Genomic DNA, 17,305 nt, shown 5'->3' with positions numbered 1-17,305 from the left:
TGTAGTGTGAACTCAAATGAGTCCCTAAGATTAATGAAGGATCACCTATTCAACTGCATCATCTGTGCAGGCAGATGCACGTGTTCATGCACAACTGTTGCCACTGAAAGCGTGAAACAACTGGTAGACGATAACTACGACTCCAAGGTTTCGACAAGAAACACCCGATAACCAAGTTTAAAATTCTGTTACATGTGCCACTAATGGGATGGAGCTGGAGGAAGCTTCACAACAGGGTGCTGAAGAAACTGAAAACACAACACGCAGCTTAAATCAACTCACTTTACATTTCTGGGTCAGCTGTGAATGAATCCAGCAACTCTGGCTTCTACTGCAACAAGAATGAGTTTTGACTTTACTACCACTCTGATCCTCTCCTCTGACTGGCCTATTTTCTATAGTGCAAACAAAAGATGATTTCACAGAAACAAAGCTGAAATAATTGAAACTGACAGCCATAACATACATCTATAGGACTGTTCCAGTATCCAGGGGTGAACTGTGTTTCTATGTTGATTAACACTGACCACACACCAGCAAACTCTATACACGTGGCGATCACAAGAAGTGTGACTGTCTGTTTGTGATTTCTCCTACGAGTTTCAGATGCTGGTAGAGACTGTTGATGGTGACGATAACATTAAGGAATTTAAAGAAAGATTCTGTAATCCTCTCCATTTCAGTGCCACACGTTTAGCAACGATGTCTCTTCCGGAGATCTTTTTCTCAACACATGAACGTTAAGAAGCCAAATTTCTCCCGCTGGTATACCCCCCCTCCCCCCCGATCAATGATTTCGTGCATCAATATACTGAATTGTTCTCACGATGCAAGGCCCTGTTCAAAGAACGGAGTAATCTGGATATCTCTGCTGAGTAAAAACACAAAACCTCCTCAAATCTGGAACGAGGTCTGATGTATAACGACCTGTTCCAGGTGAGGTTTTACTCATCAACATTATCCAGATTACTCAGTAAACTGTCTTCTTGGAACAGATCCCACAAATCAGAATTGTAATCATAATAATAATGTGTATTTAGGTTGATAGTAGGAGATTGAAGAATAAAGCAGTGATCTTGAAATTGATAAACAGATCAACAGCAGCTAAGAGATGAAACCACTGTGATATACTTGTGCAGTCACCTGAAAATTAAATACTGAGACTACGCAATGTGTGTTTGACTATACAGAAATACTAAAATAAGAGAAAATGGAGAGCAGGATGCAACAGAACAAAGGTTTAATGAGCCGAGACCAAAGAGAGTAAGTGTGATTTGTCTGTCAAAATGGTGTATTCTTTAAACCACTTGCCCTAGATGCAGCCATCATCTGTCTAGGGAGGAGGGAGAGACTGGACCATCTCCTGCTGTTCTGGCAAGTTGGTGTGAAAGCAAACTTGGAGAAAATTATCTAAAAACACTGGTCCGGATGGAACAGGGTGTGACAACATTTTTTTTTAATTTTCCCCCTACTGTGGACAGGGGCTAAGGTGTTAGAAATCACTGGGACACTCCTATTTTTAAATTGCTATTTTCACACACACACACACACACACACACACACACACACTGTATCTTTGTGAGGACATTCATTAACATGATGCATTCCCTAGCCCCTAACCTTAACCATCTGAACTGAATGCCTAACCCTCACTCCGTAAATCCATGCCGACTCCAGTCCTCATAGAGATATATGTACAAGTACACAAACACACACACATGCATACACAGTGATCGTCTAGCAGCACTTCGTGTGCAGACAGGCCACATACACCACCTATCATTTACTCTTTGAATTGGGAACACCTGTTACTGCCATTGTACAGATTATGAGCCAAGTCCAACAATTAACAGCTCCCTGTAGTTCACATTACAGGCTGATGTTAGTGACACGGACAGAGTCTGGACCTGAGCTGTTTCTTTCAAAGCAAATATCAGTGATGGAGTTTGGTGTCTGGGAAATCAGCTGGAGTTTCTAATGTGTTTTCAAACATTAATGCAGCAGCCTACAAAAAAAGGGGGGGTGAAACAATGTGTATGTGTGGGAAACACATTCACACACTCATAATCACCTCTCTAATCACTTTATAATACATCCAAGCTATAATACATCAGTCCTTCCAGCCAGTCAACACAACGTTGTTCAATGGCTGCTGCTGAGCCACAAGTCTGAGACTTACAAGGGGATAATAAAAGAGGAAAACTACTGTATTTTGTATTTTGAAGATATTCTCAGTCGTGTTCACATTGTTGGTGTTTTAAAGGTTGAATGTATTCACAATTTTTTTTATTAAGTTTGTCTACGTGAAAACTGTAGAAAATAACAGAGTAAGGTTGACAATACTGTACCCTGTCCTTACATTATTAAATAATCCTGTTTCACAGGCTGTTCTTTGGCAAGTTGAAAAAAAATGTTGCTGGAGTTTGAACCCCTTCAGACTTACAATCTCCAAAAGTCAGTGCTGGTCAATGCTAAAAGGGACAGATTTCAAACGCCAATTTTCAACTGTGGGCATATAAGAGACAGCAATGACACAGTATAAGATGCTCTGTGTTTGCTGTTCAGCCGTAAAACTTTCTCTATATTTGCCCCCTCCCCCCACACACACACACAGTTCTTGTTCCTTTTTTCCATTTCAATAGGTGATGTGTCCCGCTCTGCTGAAATTTCATTGAACAGAGGTAAAAAAAATATTTAGCATGTTTGAAAAAGATGCTCCAGGCGTGGTTGTGCACTCAGGAATAGCAGAGCGCTCAACTTTTTGTAGCAGGGTGATGAAAAGACCTGCCAACACGTGCTCTAAATACACATCTGTAACTTGATGGAAACCAGTCCCATCTGTTAATGAGCACCTGTCCTTTGTTTGCCACAGCCAGTTTCAAAAGCATGAGAGCAGAGGGCTGCTATTCACTTGCATTATAAAACCAGAGGCAATGTTTAGAGGAGGCACGAATGAATAACATACAGAATGAATGCTGACATGTGAACGGAGTCAAACAGAAGCAGATCCACACTACTGGGGATGGTCACTAAATATCTGTGGCCCTTTTTAAGACACTAAAAGGTCAAACTGAGTTTGTCCTTATTTTTACTAAAGGACAGCACCATGGTTTGGCTCCTGTAAAATGGAACAAGAGCAGCCCTGCTGAAAATACAGTGTTGTATGTGAGGAAGGAATGGATATTTATACAAACACCCCGAGCACCTGATTTATCACTGCAGGCCGACCACTGGCAGCTGATGAAATTGCGTCAAAATTTTTACGTCTGGGAAAAGCAGGTTTGTAATCTGCAGCTGTTTCAGTGGACACGCACAGAGGGAGTGAGAGCAGTGAGAGGAGAAACAGCGAGAGAGACACGCAAATTAAAAGATGCGTTATAAAGTAACGTTACCAGAGCTCTCTGCTCAGCACCACAAGTCAAGATAAAGGCGCAGCAATGAAAAAAAAAAACAGTTATTTGATTCCACACAACTTTACCCTTCTCTTTCCTGCAGCTGCCTCCTGCTTATTTTTCCGAACTGTTAATGGCTCTCACCAGCCCCAGTCCAGGGCATTTCGATTGAAGCAGCCGGTAATTAACTGGGTTGTTATTTTATTACAAACGTTTTTTTTTTTCTTGTTCAAGTGACAACATCAGGCTATTTAATATTTCCTCACATCTAGTCTTCTTCTTGTGGGGTGGATTCACACATCCACTTACGTCTTCTCTTAAACTTATTTTCCAATTTCAGTGGCAGAAGACACTATTTTCCAGAAACATCTCAAAACAGCCCCACCATCAGATCTTAATGACAATGTTCAGACAATCTGCTGCTGGGTTTGTACCTCTGCAGCGCTGTAGCCTACAACACTGTGAGCATGTATACTTGAGCACTGGTGTCTCCGTGTCGCTCTGCAATTACACCACCAAAATGATAGTTAGTGGTGGGGCTTCTATGCCACTGTGCTGAATTTCTTTGTGTACTTCAAACAATAGTGACTGAAACACACAAAGGAGATGAGATGTCAGAGGAGATGACGTGTTAGACCACTGAACTGATGGTGGCAGAAGCAGGGTGAATTTTCTCTGTGCAGGAGGAAGTGTAATGCTACCAAGTCACAGTTGTTGTGGTCTGAATCACAGTGATGTATAGTTACATTTCGGGGAAGGTGCACGCGTCGGGCTATGGCGTAGGCTACGAAGTACCTACAGCGTCCATCCTACACAGAAACATAAACTGGCCTTTAAATAATGCTCTGCTAAGCTGAAACATTTTAGAGAAAGCAAACTGTGGTGCCTCTGATGGTGATTTTGTAACAGGCTTAGTAAAAATCCCTGTGTGTCATGAATTAAGGCAGAGAATTGGGGTGTCTAGTCTACCCAAGAACTACAGATCTCAATGAGCCCGGCACATTTACAGTAACATTTAATGATGTACTTTGTCCCTATTTAATTAACAATATGAGCCTGTGAGATAAGTCACTCACTGCAGCCCTTGTCTTATTTCTTTGTGCAATAACTAGCTCACCTCCAGCCAGCAGAGAGTCCCGCTGAGTTTCCTGATTGTCCACGGTGACTCCACCTGCAGGAAAGGAGGGAACCACTCATCATCACAACAATAACAGACAAGAAATACTAGAGGAACATACGGCACAATAAATTCTGCTTGGACAAAAGCACGGAGAGCAGCTGCTCAGATGTCTGTTCACACTATAAAACAGGCTACAAGTTTACAGAAAGTGGGGGACTTGTTCTGGACTCTGTCCAGATTATAATATCCCAAATGAAAATTAAAACGGTCACATCTGATAGAGTCTGTTTTCGTAGCTGAGCTTTAATTCAACGCTCAGCTGTATTAAATATCTCTAGTATTTCATTCACGCATGCTGTGGAGTGTCTCTAACAATGAAATCATCCTCGCTCACCTTGCCGTTCTGCAGCTACCTTAGAGGAGTGACACAAAGGCCTGGACTGAGCTCTCGGATCTGCTGGTAATCTCTTAAGGCTTTGAATGAAATGGAAGGGGGTCTAAAGGATTTGAGGATAGAGGGCTTTGTCATCCAAGGCTAAGTGCTGCTCAGGAGGAGTTGCCTCTTCACACATACACACACTCACTCACTCACATTGTGCTCTCCCTCTGTAGAGCGCACTTCATAGGAATAAGCCAGCAGGACGTCCACGAGGCCGAGCCACGCTTGGTAACGGGACGTCTTGTCCAGCAGGTAGGAGCGGTTGGTGAATTTTCTCAGCTGCTCCTTCTCATCGTCGGTGAATGACACAGCTGCGTGAGAACAGGAATTTTACAGTTAGATGTGTAATTTCAAGTCACCACAGGTATATCTGGTATAATATGAAAGGACTGAGACACAGAACTGCCATGTGAAGTGCAGAAGAATACAGCGGTGGGTGTGAGAAGAAGAGGTGGTGGTGGTGGTGGTTAGGTGGTTGCATACACTCCTCTGTGCACTTGCTCTTCTGATGTAAAGACAGAAGAAGCGTATGACTTTACAAACTCCACACAACGACAACTATCGTCATTTAAGCAAGCTCTTCACCCACAAGGTAGAAATACACACACCAGTGATTTTCCCATCAACTACATACTGAAACCATCATGTATCAAGATAAAAGGCACAAAGTCTCATTATAACACTGATGGGATAAAAGCAGCTTAATAAAGTGGGGGGTTTAGCGTTCTAGGTCTCAGAGATAACGTCCCCACTGAGCTGAGTGAATCTGAAAACGCATCATTTTCTCCCCGTGTTACCAGCCTCACGTTTCAGCGTGGATGGAGAAAGCAGAGCTTTTAAAGTCCGGTTAAATGCTGGAGACTGAGATCCTGGTATTTCCCACAAATTCTTGCCAAAATTTTCTCCTCTTTCCTGGGAAAAAATACATGCCGGGGCCCACGATTTTAAGCATGTGTGCGATTCTGTTTCTGAGTGCGCCAGAAGCAAAGATGCCAAGGATTTTTGAGGCCGATACTGATATCAATATTTGGGAAAATATGCTGAAAATAAAAAAAAAAAAGACAGAATCAGAAAATGATGCATGTGGTTTTCTTCCAACTCTAATATGGAGCATTTTAAAGAGGAATTCTTCCTCTACTACCACATAATCTAATGAATATGAAAGAATAACATCAAGTCAAAATATTTACAGTTTATGATGAATTATTCACAGTTCTGTGTTTCAGTCAAATCTCCACAAATCCAAGGAATCCTGGGAAACAAATATGTCCAGAGAAGCAATAATTTTAAAATCACAGGAGATCTGTGAACCCTATTACAGGGTGCATATACCTTGCCAGATGTTCCCTCTGATGTACAGTTGTGTGTGTGCGTGTGTGTGTGTGTGTGTGTGTGTTGTAGACAAAAAGGAAAAAGAAGAGGAGACTTGGCCATTTTCCTGTAGTTAAGGTATTTCCACTGTCGGCCATTGAACTGTTATTCACGAGCAGCTGAGGGCAAAGTGCCTTGTTGAGCGGCACCTCACTGATGTTGATAAGCAGCAGGAGCAATATAGGTCAAACACTCCTACATTAAATTTACAAAATTAATAAATCCAATCCCATTTATATGTGTCTGACAGCTGAACAGCTCTGCATTAAAGAAACTACAGAGCTCCATCACATGAAAATATCTCCAAAGCTCTGCTTCCCTGCTCTTTGCAAATTCTCTAACTGTTGCCTTTTGAAAGAGACATCTGCTTAATGGGGATCTGTGGCAAGCCTAATGGGGCAACACAAACAGACTTCAATCCCATTTAAGCGATCTGCATCGCTCAGTATTGAAAGGCGAGCTGAATGTCTGCAGGAACACGCTGTAACTCAACTGTTTTTTTCTTTCACCCAGCAGCTTATAAAACAGCTGAAAGCAATTCCTCTCTCTGCATGAGGAGAGGAGAGTCCCTGCACCGAGCCCCTGATGAGCAAGACACACTGGTGTGTATTGGCTGGAGCAAGTACACAAATACACAAACTCACACACACACATACGCAGGAGGACTCAGTCTATACATACATACACACACAGCGTTTCAGAACGATCTCTCTGGCTGCAGTGGGAACTCGGCTCTGCTGGGAAGGAGATTCCCGCTGCATTACGTCAGTTTTTAGCTCCCTGCAGACGCTACCTGAGTCCCTGGTTGGAGCAGCTGCAGCAGGAGACCACAGCCGAGCAGAACACACACAGACAGCCACACACGCTTGTGCACGCACGGTCTGCACACACTATTCATCAAACACATGCAGAGACACACACACTGAGAGGGTGAATGAAAATGCAATTAAAAAAAAAAACACACAGATGCAACACATTGACTTGAGTCACAAGCAACAGATATGCAAGCAAATGTGCACCCAGTGTCTCTCAAACACAAACACACATACGTGTGCTTATACCTTTGTAAGGACACTCATTGACATAATGCATTCCCTAGCCTTTTACCATAACCCTAACCAAAACCCAGTTCTAACCTGAACCCTAAAACCAACAGACCTTAACCCTCAAATCGGCCTTGATAGTTGTGAGGACTGAGCAAAATGTCCCAAAATTTTTTTTTGGTCCTCACAAAGATAAATCTACAAGTAGACACACGCACACACAAAGTACACAAACGCACGGACGCACAGGAACTTTACAAATAACAGTATAAGAGAAAAGACATGTAGTACCCAAATGTTGGCATTGATCAAACGTATTTACGGCTCATCATTGACACAAAATGATCCCAGAGATTTTAGCAGATATGAGTACCATCTGTTCTGAAGACTAATGCTGCACTACACACTCAGACTTTGTAACTAAAAACTGATATTCACAATAACTAAATGCTGAATCTAAGCAGAAACAGAGCTCCCACTCTTTTGCAAGTTGGCCACAGCGGCCTAATGATGCTGATATATTTTCTATTAACTGCAGCCAAAGCGGTGAGGTGAGGTGAGGTGAGGTGAGGTGAGCAGACCTGATAGATGTACTCAACACCACGTTCACTCATCTCCACTATGGAGCCAATCAATTCTAGGGAGCATTAGCGCACAGTGTGTGAGGGCTTCTCCTGATTGCAAATTAATTTCTGACCTAATTCCTCCAGTTGGAAAGGCAGTCTGGCTCGCCACTGCTCTCTACAGGTCCAGATGGCCTGATGGCATGGAGTAAATATGCTTCGTCAAAATACTGCTGAGGGCTGGAAAACGCTCCCAGAATTTCACAAATGGAAGGGGTCAACAGATGACCTTGGATGGCAGATATGGTTCATTTTGTGCATGTGCACGCTGTGATCGTGTCAAGTACAACTCAAAGGGATATTTAATGATGCAGTCTGCTCAAAGAGTAAACTTGGGTAGTGTATTAGTAGCCTAAAACAACAAGAGAAGACTCTCTAGGTCAAAGGTCAGATTTCTAAACTAAGCCATAACAAAGTGCAGCAGGTAGAGAGACTGAGCTGTCAGGACCATTTAGCCCAAACCAGTGTGTGAATGCAGGCCTCCAGTGGGCAGCTGGGGCCTGTCAGTGCACTGGCCCTGACACTGGAGAGCACAAAGGGGCCAGCTCCTACTTCATTAGCACTTGTGACCGCATCCATCTGTCAGGTGACATATATATCAGACTTAGCAGAAGTGAAGGAGGGGGAAACGTCTGCAAACCCACGTGGAATTCTCCATTTTAAATATATGAAAAACAGTTAAAATCACAAGCACGGCTTCGAGATTTGACGGCGAGCCACTTAAACCTCCTGACCGGCGCTATTCTTCACACTCAGCTGAGGCTAATGCTATTCCACCTGTCAATCAAGCCATTAAGTTTAATTTGGCCCATTTATCTACGCCTGGGCTCTCGACTGAGGCACTCTGTCTTAGAATGCAGAATGAGGCGAGGGAGCTAGAGGGAAATGTAATGTTCTTCAGAGGCTAAACTCAGAGCGCAGCTAATGGCCTCTACATTGCTGAGTGATGGCTGCTCGTCAGCGATCGGGGCCGTCGCGCCGGTGGAGACGCGACCAACAGCACTCCCTCCTGTGATAATGCTATCTGTTTAATCTAAATCCTTTCTCAAGCGTACAGCACCCATGCACTACACATAAGATATGGCTGCGAGCCATGCGCCCGCTTAAACAGTGGAAGTGCTGGAATTAGCAGGCTGTTAGACGAGCAGGATGGCACAATTAAGTAGTCTCTCGCAGTGCGGAGGCTTCACAAGCTATCACTCCTGTACAAGAGGCTGAAGAGAGAGACGGAGCAGGGAGGCTCCAGCCAACAAGCAGCATGTCTCAATCTAAGTAAATGAGCCACTGATTTGAAACTGATACGAAATGACTGCAAAAATAAAACCTACATTTAGGGGGAAAAGTATTGTAAAAGTAAGAAGAAAGAAATGCTGGCACTTTTTGAGTTGTCACATTCAAAGTCAGCAGTGGAGCTTTTTTTAAATTGGACAACAGGCACCAGAGAGAGATGCAGCGATTAGGGAAGGTCCAAGTTCAGTCTCTCATAATGGCGAGCGTCCTTCCTGTTGAAGAGCCCTGAGGCTGTTGGGCAGGGAGTGCACCTCCAGCCGACACACTGAGCTCTGACCTTCCTCTGGAAGGGGCCAGTAAAAAGACTCATGTGTCTTTTGGGGATTAATATATTGTCAGAGAACAATGTCAGTGCCCGGCACACATGGAGCCCAGCCAACAGATTCCTGTTTGGATCTCTGCATATACAGTTTTTTTTTAAATTCATAACACTATTAGCGGAAGCTTTGGAATGGTATACTGGGAATATGAAAATGGTCAACGAGAGTGCTTTAATTTGATTAAAAAATAAACAATGCATGATTACCATCTCAATTTTTGCAGCTTCATGCCACCTTCTGGTAGCCTTCAGCCACTACTCTGTTGGGTACTTCAATTACTCATTCACATTAATAAACGTGAAATATGATGAGATGTGCAAAACATTTTTTCATCACTGAGCTTCAGGGTGTAAAATGAGCTTGACAAATCACAATCTTCAAATTTAAAAGTGCAAATTCTCCTGATCTCTACCCAGGTTTACCGTGCAAAGCAGTCGGGTCCACTCCATACACCCTACTGCTCCAGTCTTACAGATCAGCAGTGGAGTATAATTTTGAGGTATTTCACTACATCTCAGAAGGAAATACTGTACTTTATACTTCACTACATTTGATAGCTATAGTTAGTTGTCACATTTCAGATTAAGACTTTGTTAGAGTTTGTAATTAAAGAAGCAAACGATAAGCTCATAAAATACAACAGATTTGTAAAGATTAAATCAGTGGTTTCCAACCTTTTTAACTTAAATTACAAAAAACTGTTGCAGATCCAGTAAAAAGTGATTTTCCCACTAAACTTGATTTAATAAAAAAAAAAAAAAGAAACTGCTGAAAAAGATCAATTTATCCACTATTTCACAACAAAGTCTAAGATTAGAGAAAAGTCCAAAAAGGAAAAGTGGATTTGTGTCGCAGAACTTTGTTTTGTTTTCTCTTCTTTTCTATCCAATTAATTATCTCATAACCTCTCAGATTCATCTCGTGATTCTCTGGAGGAGACTGCAGAGAGGGAACTCTTACTTTGATCCCTTATGCACATTTTGCTGATAACACTTTTATACTTTAACTAAAGACGGATTTTGAGTGTGAACAGATATATGTTTTCTATATTTTTATTTTCCTTTAGACTGAGATTTATTATAGAAACACAATTCACATGAAACAGTCTACAGATTATGACAGGACAGCCTGAACTCACCAGCTTCTCCCTCCTGCTCAGTGGAAGGAAGCAGCTTTTCCCACCATGGTCTAAACTTCAGCAGCCCCTTTATTTCTTCATCCTCAAACAAATCAGCCCTGCAATGACACATGGATGCTAGTTGACAAAAACAGCCCAGGAAAAAGGTCAGCAGTGTCAGGTTTTTTTTTTTCTTTGATAAACTCACAGGTAGTGGTCAGGTGAAAAAGCAGATGCCTCTGCCTCCAGCCTCGCCTGCCTCCTCTCTGCTGCTGTTGTTCCCTCTGGGTTCTTGATATCAATCACATCACTGAGTTCCTCCTGTCAGGACATTCACAGCATCGTGGTCTCTTACACACTCCATTTGTATAATTCAAAAAGCAGCTTTGTCTGTAATCACATTCATTTCAGAGATCGGGGACGATTCTTTATCCACGGATCTTACCTGTAATCTGGCAAACACTCCAGACCTCTGATTGCCAAAGCCATATTTCTGCAGGGCTCTCATCTCCTCCTCAGAGCTCTCCATGTACACGTCCTGCTCAACCTGCCAGTCAAATTCTTCTTCATCTGCCTCCTCATCATCTCCTACACTGTCACTGGGTCCTTTTTAAATGTTAAGACGTTATGGTTGGTTGTAGATCAATATTATACATGCCTGTGTTGTTTTCCAATCTATATAGTCCAAGTGATCGATTTCAGTTAACAAACAAGTTAAACCTATGTATAGAATTGACTTACCTGAGCTTAAGTCCTCAATCAATGGTTTTGCTGAACGGGAGCCTTTCGGAGCGAGGAGACTTGTCAGCATCTGAAGTCCTTCAAAGTGCTGCCCAGCTGTCTCCTTAGGGACCCGAAGAGTGAAAAGACCTACAGCAAGATAGGACATTTAAAAATTACAGGTGTCCTGTAATTTTAACATCACTCTGTACAAATCAGGTGCCTGTTAATTAATACACGCAGGGTTTCTCAACGGTTCACCTAGTTAAATTTAGGACAGATTTTAATTTAATTCAAGTTTCACGATCATACCAGGCAGAGGATGTAGGTATGATGGAAAACCAGTAGGGACAATACTGACAAGACTTATTTATTATATCACATTATTTTCAGTACTTCCAAGCAGTAAATAACAATAATTCCCAATGATATCATTCATTAAATTAACGAGACCTGGACCGAGCTACCAGCTACTGAAGTCAGCAGCAGTGACAGTGTTTGCTACAGGTCTGACGTCACTGACTGAAAGTCCACAGAAAAGGACTGAGCAGCCACAATCCCACGTTCAGTTTACAGAGGAGTGACATCTCTGTACAGCCCACAGTTACACACAAAAACACTTCATGACCATCTTCACCGCGAGAGGTTGTTTGAATCAAAGAAATGACTTAACGCTCTTTATAAACTGATGTGGCGTGATAATGTCAAAGATGTCACAGTCACGTTTCACAACATGTGAGAGAAGAAAAGCTGTGAAACACGTGACAGACTGATCACAGTAGTTTGCTAACCTACTCATTTAAGGCGTGAAGAAAAAAAAAAGACTGCGGATTGATCACTTTTTCACAAGTCACACATTTGAATTTGAAAGTAAGTATCTGTTTATAATGAGCAACAGCAGATAAATCAGGCCACCTGCACATGCAGTACTTCAAAATTAAGTAGTTGCTTTACCGAACAGGCAACACATGACTGATGAATCAGAGTGATTCTCCTGCACCACGGAGATAATCTGATGGCCGTCTAAAGACCTCATAAAATTTCAATGCACCCAAGTGTTAAAGCTTACAAGCGCTTTACGATAGAAGCTGACTAATTGCTCGAGTTGCAGGCTTTGCAGAATGGAGAGCCTGAAAGAGGGATCTTAATGATTGCTCATTATAAGTCTAAACAAGGACACTCATTAGCGGCGCTTTATTAGCAGATGTTACAGGCTTATTTAGACACAGCGTGTTAACTGGGGCCATGCTGACAGACGGGCAATGAGGTGTCAGAGTCCATAAGGCAGACGTCTCCATAAAGACAACTTCATTACAACTGATTATGTGCAACAGAAAGTCAAAGACGGATCACGGTGACAGAGAGTAGCATATAGACATCAGTGAGTGTCATGCCAATAGTCATTATCATGTTTCATTTGCTTGTTAGATATTTGAAGAAAATCTTGTATGAGCTCCCTGTCACTGTGAAAAGGGATATCACAGGCAGCCTGCAGGCTGTAATCATTATGATGTTACAGATGGTTCCAGTGGCCCTTTAAATGGGATGAAATAACATGATCAGTAGGTTAATTTACCCGGGCTGATTGACTGAAGCACAAACTAAAGACACCCTGGGGATCAGTCACAGACTGCTATGAGAAACATGCTTCAGGGTCTTGCAGTAGTGTGACTGGTCACTAAAACAAAGCAAAGCAAACAAGCCCATGATTTTAAATCAGGAAATAAGATGAAGATTTGCTTTGCACCAACGACAGGAGGTAAATATTCTCATTTTCACCAAATATGTATGAGCATTAAAATCTGTCACTGTTTCACTTTTCAAATGCTTTTAAAACTGACATTTCTGTTTACCAACTTGTAAGAATCACTCTCTAAAAATAACATACCACATGCAAATCACACACCTGCACTCACACATCCCAGCTGCAGGCCACATTCACACATGCCGCGCTCAGTCCTCACACTAATGAACAGTGCAGACACCTCCTCAGCACGTCATCGTAGCTCAGCATGGTGTGGCGTGGCTCGGTGGTGAGTCTCAGGACGGAACTTCATGTCTGTGATGCTGATCTATCATCACTGTTAATACTTACAAAACGCGTGCTGAATCTTAAAGTTGATCCAATAAAGGCACGAAACCCAGCCAAGTTACACCAGTCTGAGGTTCTATAGAGAACCTCATTTAACTGTTACCCTGCTCAGTTCTGTACAAAGACCTTTGTTGCATGCATGGCCCCCACACTTCTAAAGTGTGGTCTGTGTGTGTGTGTGTAACTCTGTATGTTTACAAATAAGATCCTGGAAAACTGTTTTTTTTTGTTTTTTTGTTTTTTGCTGAAGGAAAGGTCAGTACATTCTGACAACAGTTTTTCAAAACAAGCACATCCAGGAAAACAGCTTCTACCTGTTACTGAGTCATTACATTGACTAACACAAAAAAAGCAAACCCGTGGAAGGGATCAGATCCTCCAGTGGAATTCATAAATTGTTTACTTGCCTCTCAGAGCATCTTTAGTATTTCACAGTGGATGAAAAATGAACTTTGGTCATTCCAAATTGTGCACATGACATTTACAGACGGTGACAAATTAAAGGCAAAACCCGAATAAATTAGTGGAGAACCATAACAAATACAGATGCTTCCACACAGGTGCACTGACTGGTACAATTACGCAATTAACATCCAATCATGCTCTGTGGCATGTGTGAAAATGCTGAGCAGGCCCATTTTTTTCTGACATTTTATCAAGAGGAAGAGATCTGAGTGATTTTGAAAGAGGGTTCATTCTGGGGCACAGATGGCAGGAGCTTCAGTCACAGACAGTTCAACTGGCTGAAGTTTCAGTAGGAGCAGTGACTAAAGTGACATCTGCATTTAGATTGACGGGAAAGACGTCAGCAAATAGTTTTGGAAATTGTCATCGACAGCGTACATTTGATGACCATGATCCTCATGCATCAGTGAAATATGTAAGAACAAAGGATCAACTCTTCCTCAGGTAACTGAGAATGTCAGTGCAGGACATGACCAGACTGTGTTGGCAAGAACAGTCCGTCAGCAATTGCATAGACAGGGATATTATAGTAGGGTTACAGTGATTAACTCTTCATTGCAAAGATGAATGCACATTTGAGAGTTCAGTCATGTGAAAATGACAGGCACCGGATGAGTCATCCTTCACCAAATTTTGCACAGGTGGGCGAGTACAGGTGTGGCGTACACCAAGAGAACAGTACAGGCCTGAATGCACGACCCCTACTGTGAGGGGATCAGGTAGTGCTGTCATGCTGCTGGGGACATTTTGCTGGCATGGTTTGTGTCCACTTGTCCCCTTAGAGGGAAGGGTCACTGCAAATCAATACAAAGTTGTTCTGAGTGATCGCCTTTATCCTGTGATGAAACATCTCTGTCCTGATGGGACTGGTCTCTTCCAGGACGACAATGCCCCCGTTCACAGGGTGGGGGGGGGGTTGATGTGTATGAAGATGATGTGAATCACATGCTGTGGCCTCTGCAGTCACCAGATCTCAACACAATAGAACAACTACGGGAGATTTTGGACCGATGTGTCAGACAGCGCTCTCCACCACTATCACTGAAACACAGAATGTGTTGTAATCATATTATAATGTGACCTACCTTTATCAATGTCAAATTTGGCCTTTTCTCTCCCATCCTCCACTATTCTCCCCGGCAGAGTTAATCTGGAAACAATATTTATACACAGAGATGGTGAGAAATACTAAAAGAAAATGCAAACACCCCATTTGTTTGATCCTGTCATTTTTCAGCTGATATTGAGACAAGAACCAAATTCACAAAAAATGCCTGTAAATTCAAGTCTAAGATAAATGCTTCTACTTTTTAAAAAAAGACTATGAAATACCGTAACTGCTTCTATCACCCCTGCTTCCATCCAAGATAGCTATAAATACAGATATACAGTTACATCAGTTCACGTGTGCTGGTGAACTCACCTGAGAAAGTAGGGCTTGGCATAGAACTTGAAATCTGTTCCATCAATATAAAGGTCAAACTCTGCCGTTCTGGTGTAGGGCACACGGATGTTGAGGATCAAGTAGTCTGGATCTTGGCTCAGGTCAAAGGCAGGAGTTATCATTTTGAATATTGCTATAGTACAGACCTGTAGAGTCAATGAAAGGAAGAGCCTTAAGCTCCAGTTAGTCTGTATAGAATAACATTTCACAGCAGTTTGCCAGGCTGTTCAAATGAGTCACGGCCCGGCTGACTATAGCACGCCACCTTGTGGCTGACTCTATCAAATGTTATTGTAACATGTGTCCAGATGCAGCAGCAGCCCACGTGTGACACACTGATGTGTGACACACTGTAAACAAAGTTTGTGTACTTTCCTGCTGCTGCAAGTTACATGAGGTGTTTACATTGTCTTTAAATTAGTTTGGGACGCTCCGACCATTCTTTCTTATTTCCAAAGGTCTTCACACCAAACTGCATAGGGAAATTGGGAAATTTTAAAGGGTCTCGTTTATTGACGAATGTATGTGTTCCTCAAAACACCATTTAGCCCGATTTACTAATTATAAAGGCCTGCAATTAACTCCGGCATAATCCTAATCTTTCAAGATGCTATTAATTTCGTCAGAAAACATTCGTTAACCTTAAATCATATCGATCTTGTACCTATTTTGCTAAGTTATGGACTTTGCATGCATAAAAATCCTCAAGGTTTAAATTTTGTGATAACACGGCTGTTTAATGGCCTATAAGCATTTCGATTTTTACCAGAGACCATAAAAGTCAAGCGGTATTAGGTGGTAATCTATGAGGCTAACACGTTTGTCGATGAATTACATCCTACACTGACTTAACGGAATTTTAAAGTTTCGTTTTATGGCTAACTCGCTATTAGCCTGTAAACTAGGCTAAACACATGATTGGTCTCCTCGTGCGTTTCGGCTAACATAGCACAGCAGCAATGCTGCTAGCTAACAGATACTACCCACCGATACCTACAGCGCTCAGTCAAAGTGGCTGTCTAAATCACCTCGGTGGTGGTGAAGGAAATACAGCGTACTTAGTTAACAAGTTAACCAGAACATACACTCACCAGAAAAACAGTGACTTATCCCAACACACCACAGTATCAGCTCTAAAAGGTAGCGTCCATGTTTTACCGTAGTGCAAAGGCAAAACGGGAAGTAAAATATTCTGTCAAAGTCCACCTTGTAATGATAATTACGTTTATGGACAATACAAATATGGAAATTCCAGCTCGTGTCGATATGATATGATATGATATGATATGATATGATATGATATGATATGATATGATAGCTGCTACTAATGATTATGTTCATTCTCAGTGAATCTTTCAGCTATTTTCTCAATTCATCAGTTATGCTCTTGGCCAATAAAATGTTAGAGAATAGTAGAAAAACTCGCAATCACAATTTTCCAGACAGAATTGTAATGTCTTCAAATGTCTTATTGCCTGACCATCAACAAAGGTTTTCAGCTTTCCGTTATATTAAATGGAGAAAAGCTGCAATTTGTAGAGAAACTGGAGACCAGTGATTGCTCATCATTTTTGCTTAAAAACTACTTAATAACTTAATGACTTAATCAATAAAGTAATGGAATAGCTGCTGATTTTTCTTTCTTTCTTTATTTTTTCATTGACTAAATTCAGTGAATTAATCAGCTAGAGCTGGATCAGGAGTGAGTCAGTCAGTGCACTGGAACAGCAGGCAGCTAGGAAAATTGAAACACACGTACTATAATGTAATAGACATGGGAAAATCCAAACCCAAGCCGTATCAACCCCTGTCCTCCACACTCTTTGCCACATGTCAGGCAAGTTCTTAAGACTTGCCTGACACAGATAT

The 17,305-nt window shown here is 41.9% G+C and overlaps 1 protein-coding gene across 1 annotated transcript in view; it reads right to left on the bottom strand.

Annotated features, from left to right (window-relative positions):
• Window positions 1-16,599, bottom strand: part of shq1 (SHQ1, H/ACA ribonucleoprotein assembly factor) — a 34,261-nt gene extending 17,662 nt beyond the window's left edge. The window contains exons 1-9 of the mRNA XM_041035038.1: window positions 16,528-16,599; window positions 15,416-15,582; window positions 15,078-15,142; window positions 11,457-11,585; window positions 11,161-11,321; window positions 10,924-11,036; window positions 10,737-10,834; window positions 5,105-5,262; window positions 4,510-4,563 (exon numbers count right to left, since the gene is read on the bottom strand). Of these exons, the coding sequence (XP_040890972.1) occupies window positions 4,510-4,563; window positions 5,105-5,262; window positions 10,737-10,834; window positions 10,924-11,036; window positions 11,161-11,321; window positions 11,457-11,585; window positions 15,078-15,142; window positions 15,416-15,558 (921 nt within the window). The 5' untranslated portion in view covers window positions 15,559-15,582; window positions 16,528-16,599. The remainder of the gene's footprint in view (window positions 1-4,509; window positions 4,564-5,104; window positions 5,263-10,736; window positions 10,835-10,923; window positions 11,037-11,160; window positions 11,322-11,456; window positions 11,586-15,077; window positions 15,143-15,415; window positions 15,583-16,527) is intronic.
• Between the last annotated feature and the right edge of the window lie 706 nt (window positions 16,600-17,305).

This window comes from Toxotes jaculatrix, chromosome 3 (assembly GCF_017976425.1).
Source record: "Toxotes jaculatrix isolate fToxJac2 chromosome 3, fToxJac2.pri, whole genome shotgun sequence".
NCBI classification, from domain to species: domain Eukaryota; kingdom Metazoa; phylum Chordata; class Actinopteri; family Toxotidae; genus Toxotes; species Toxotes jaculatrix.
This window is presented reverse-complemented; position numbering and strand designations above follow the sequence as displayed.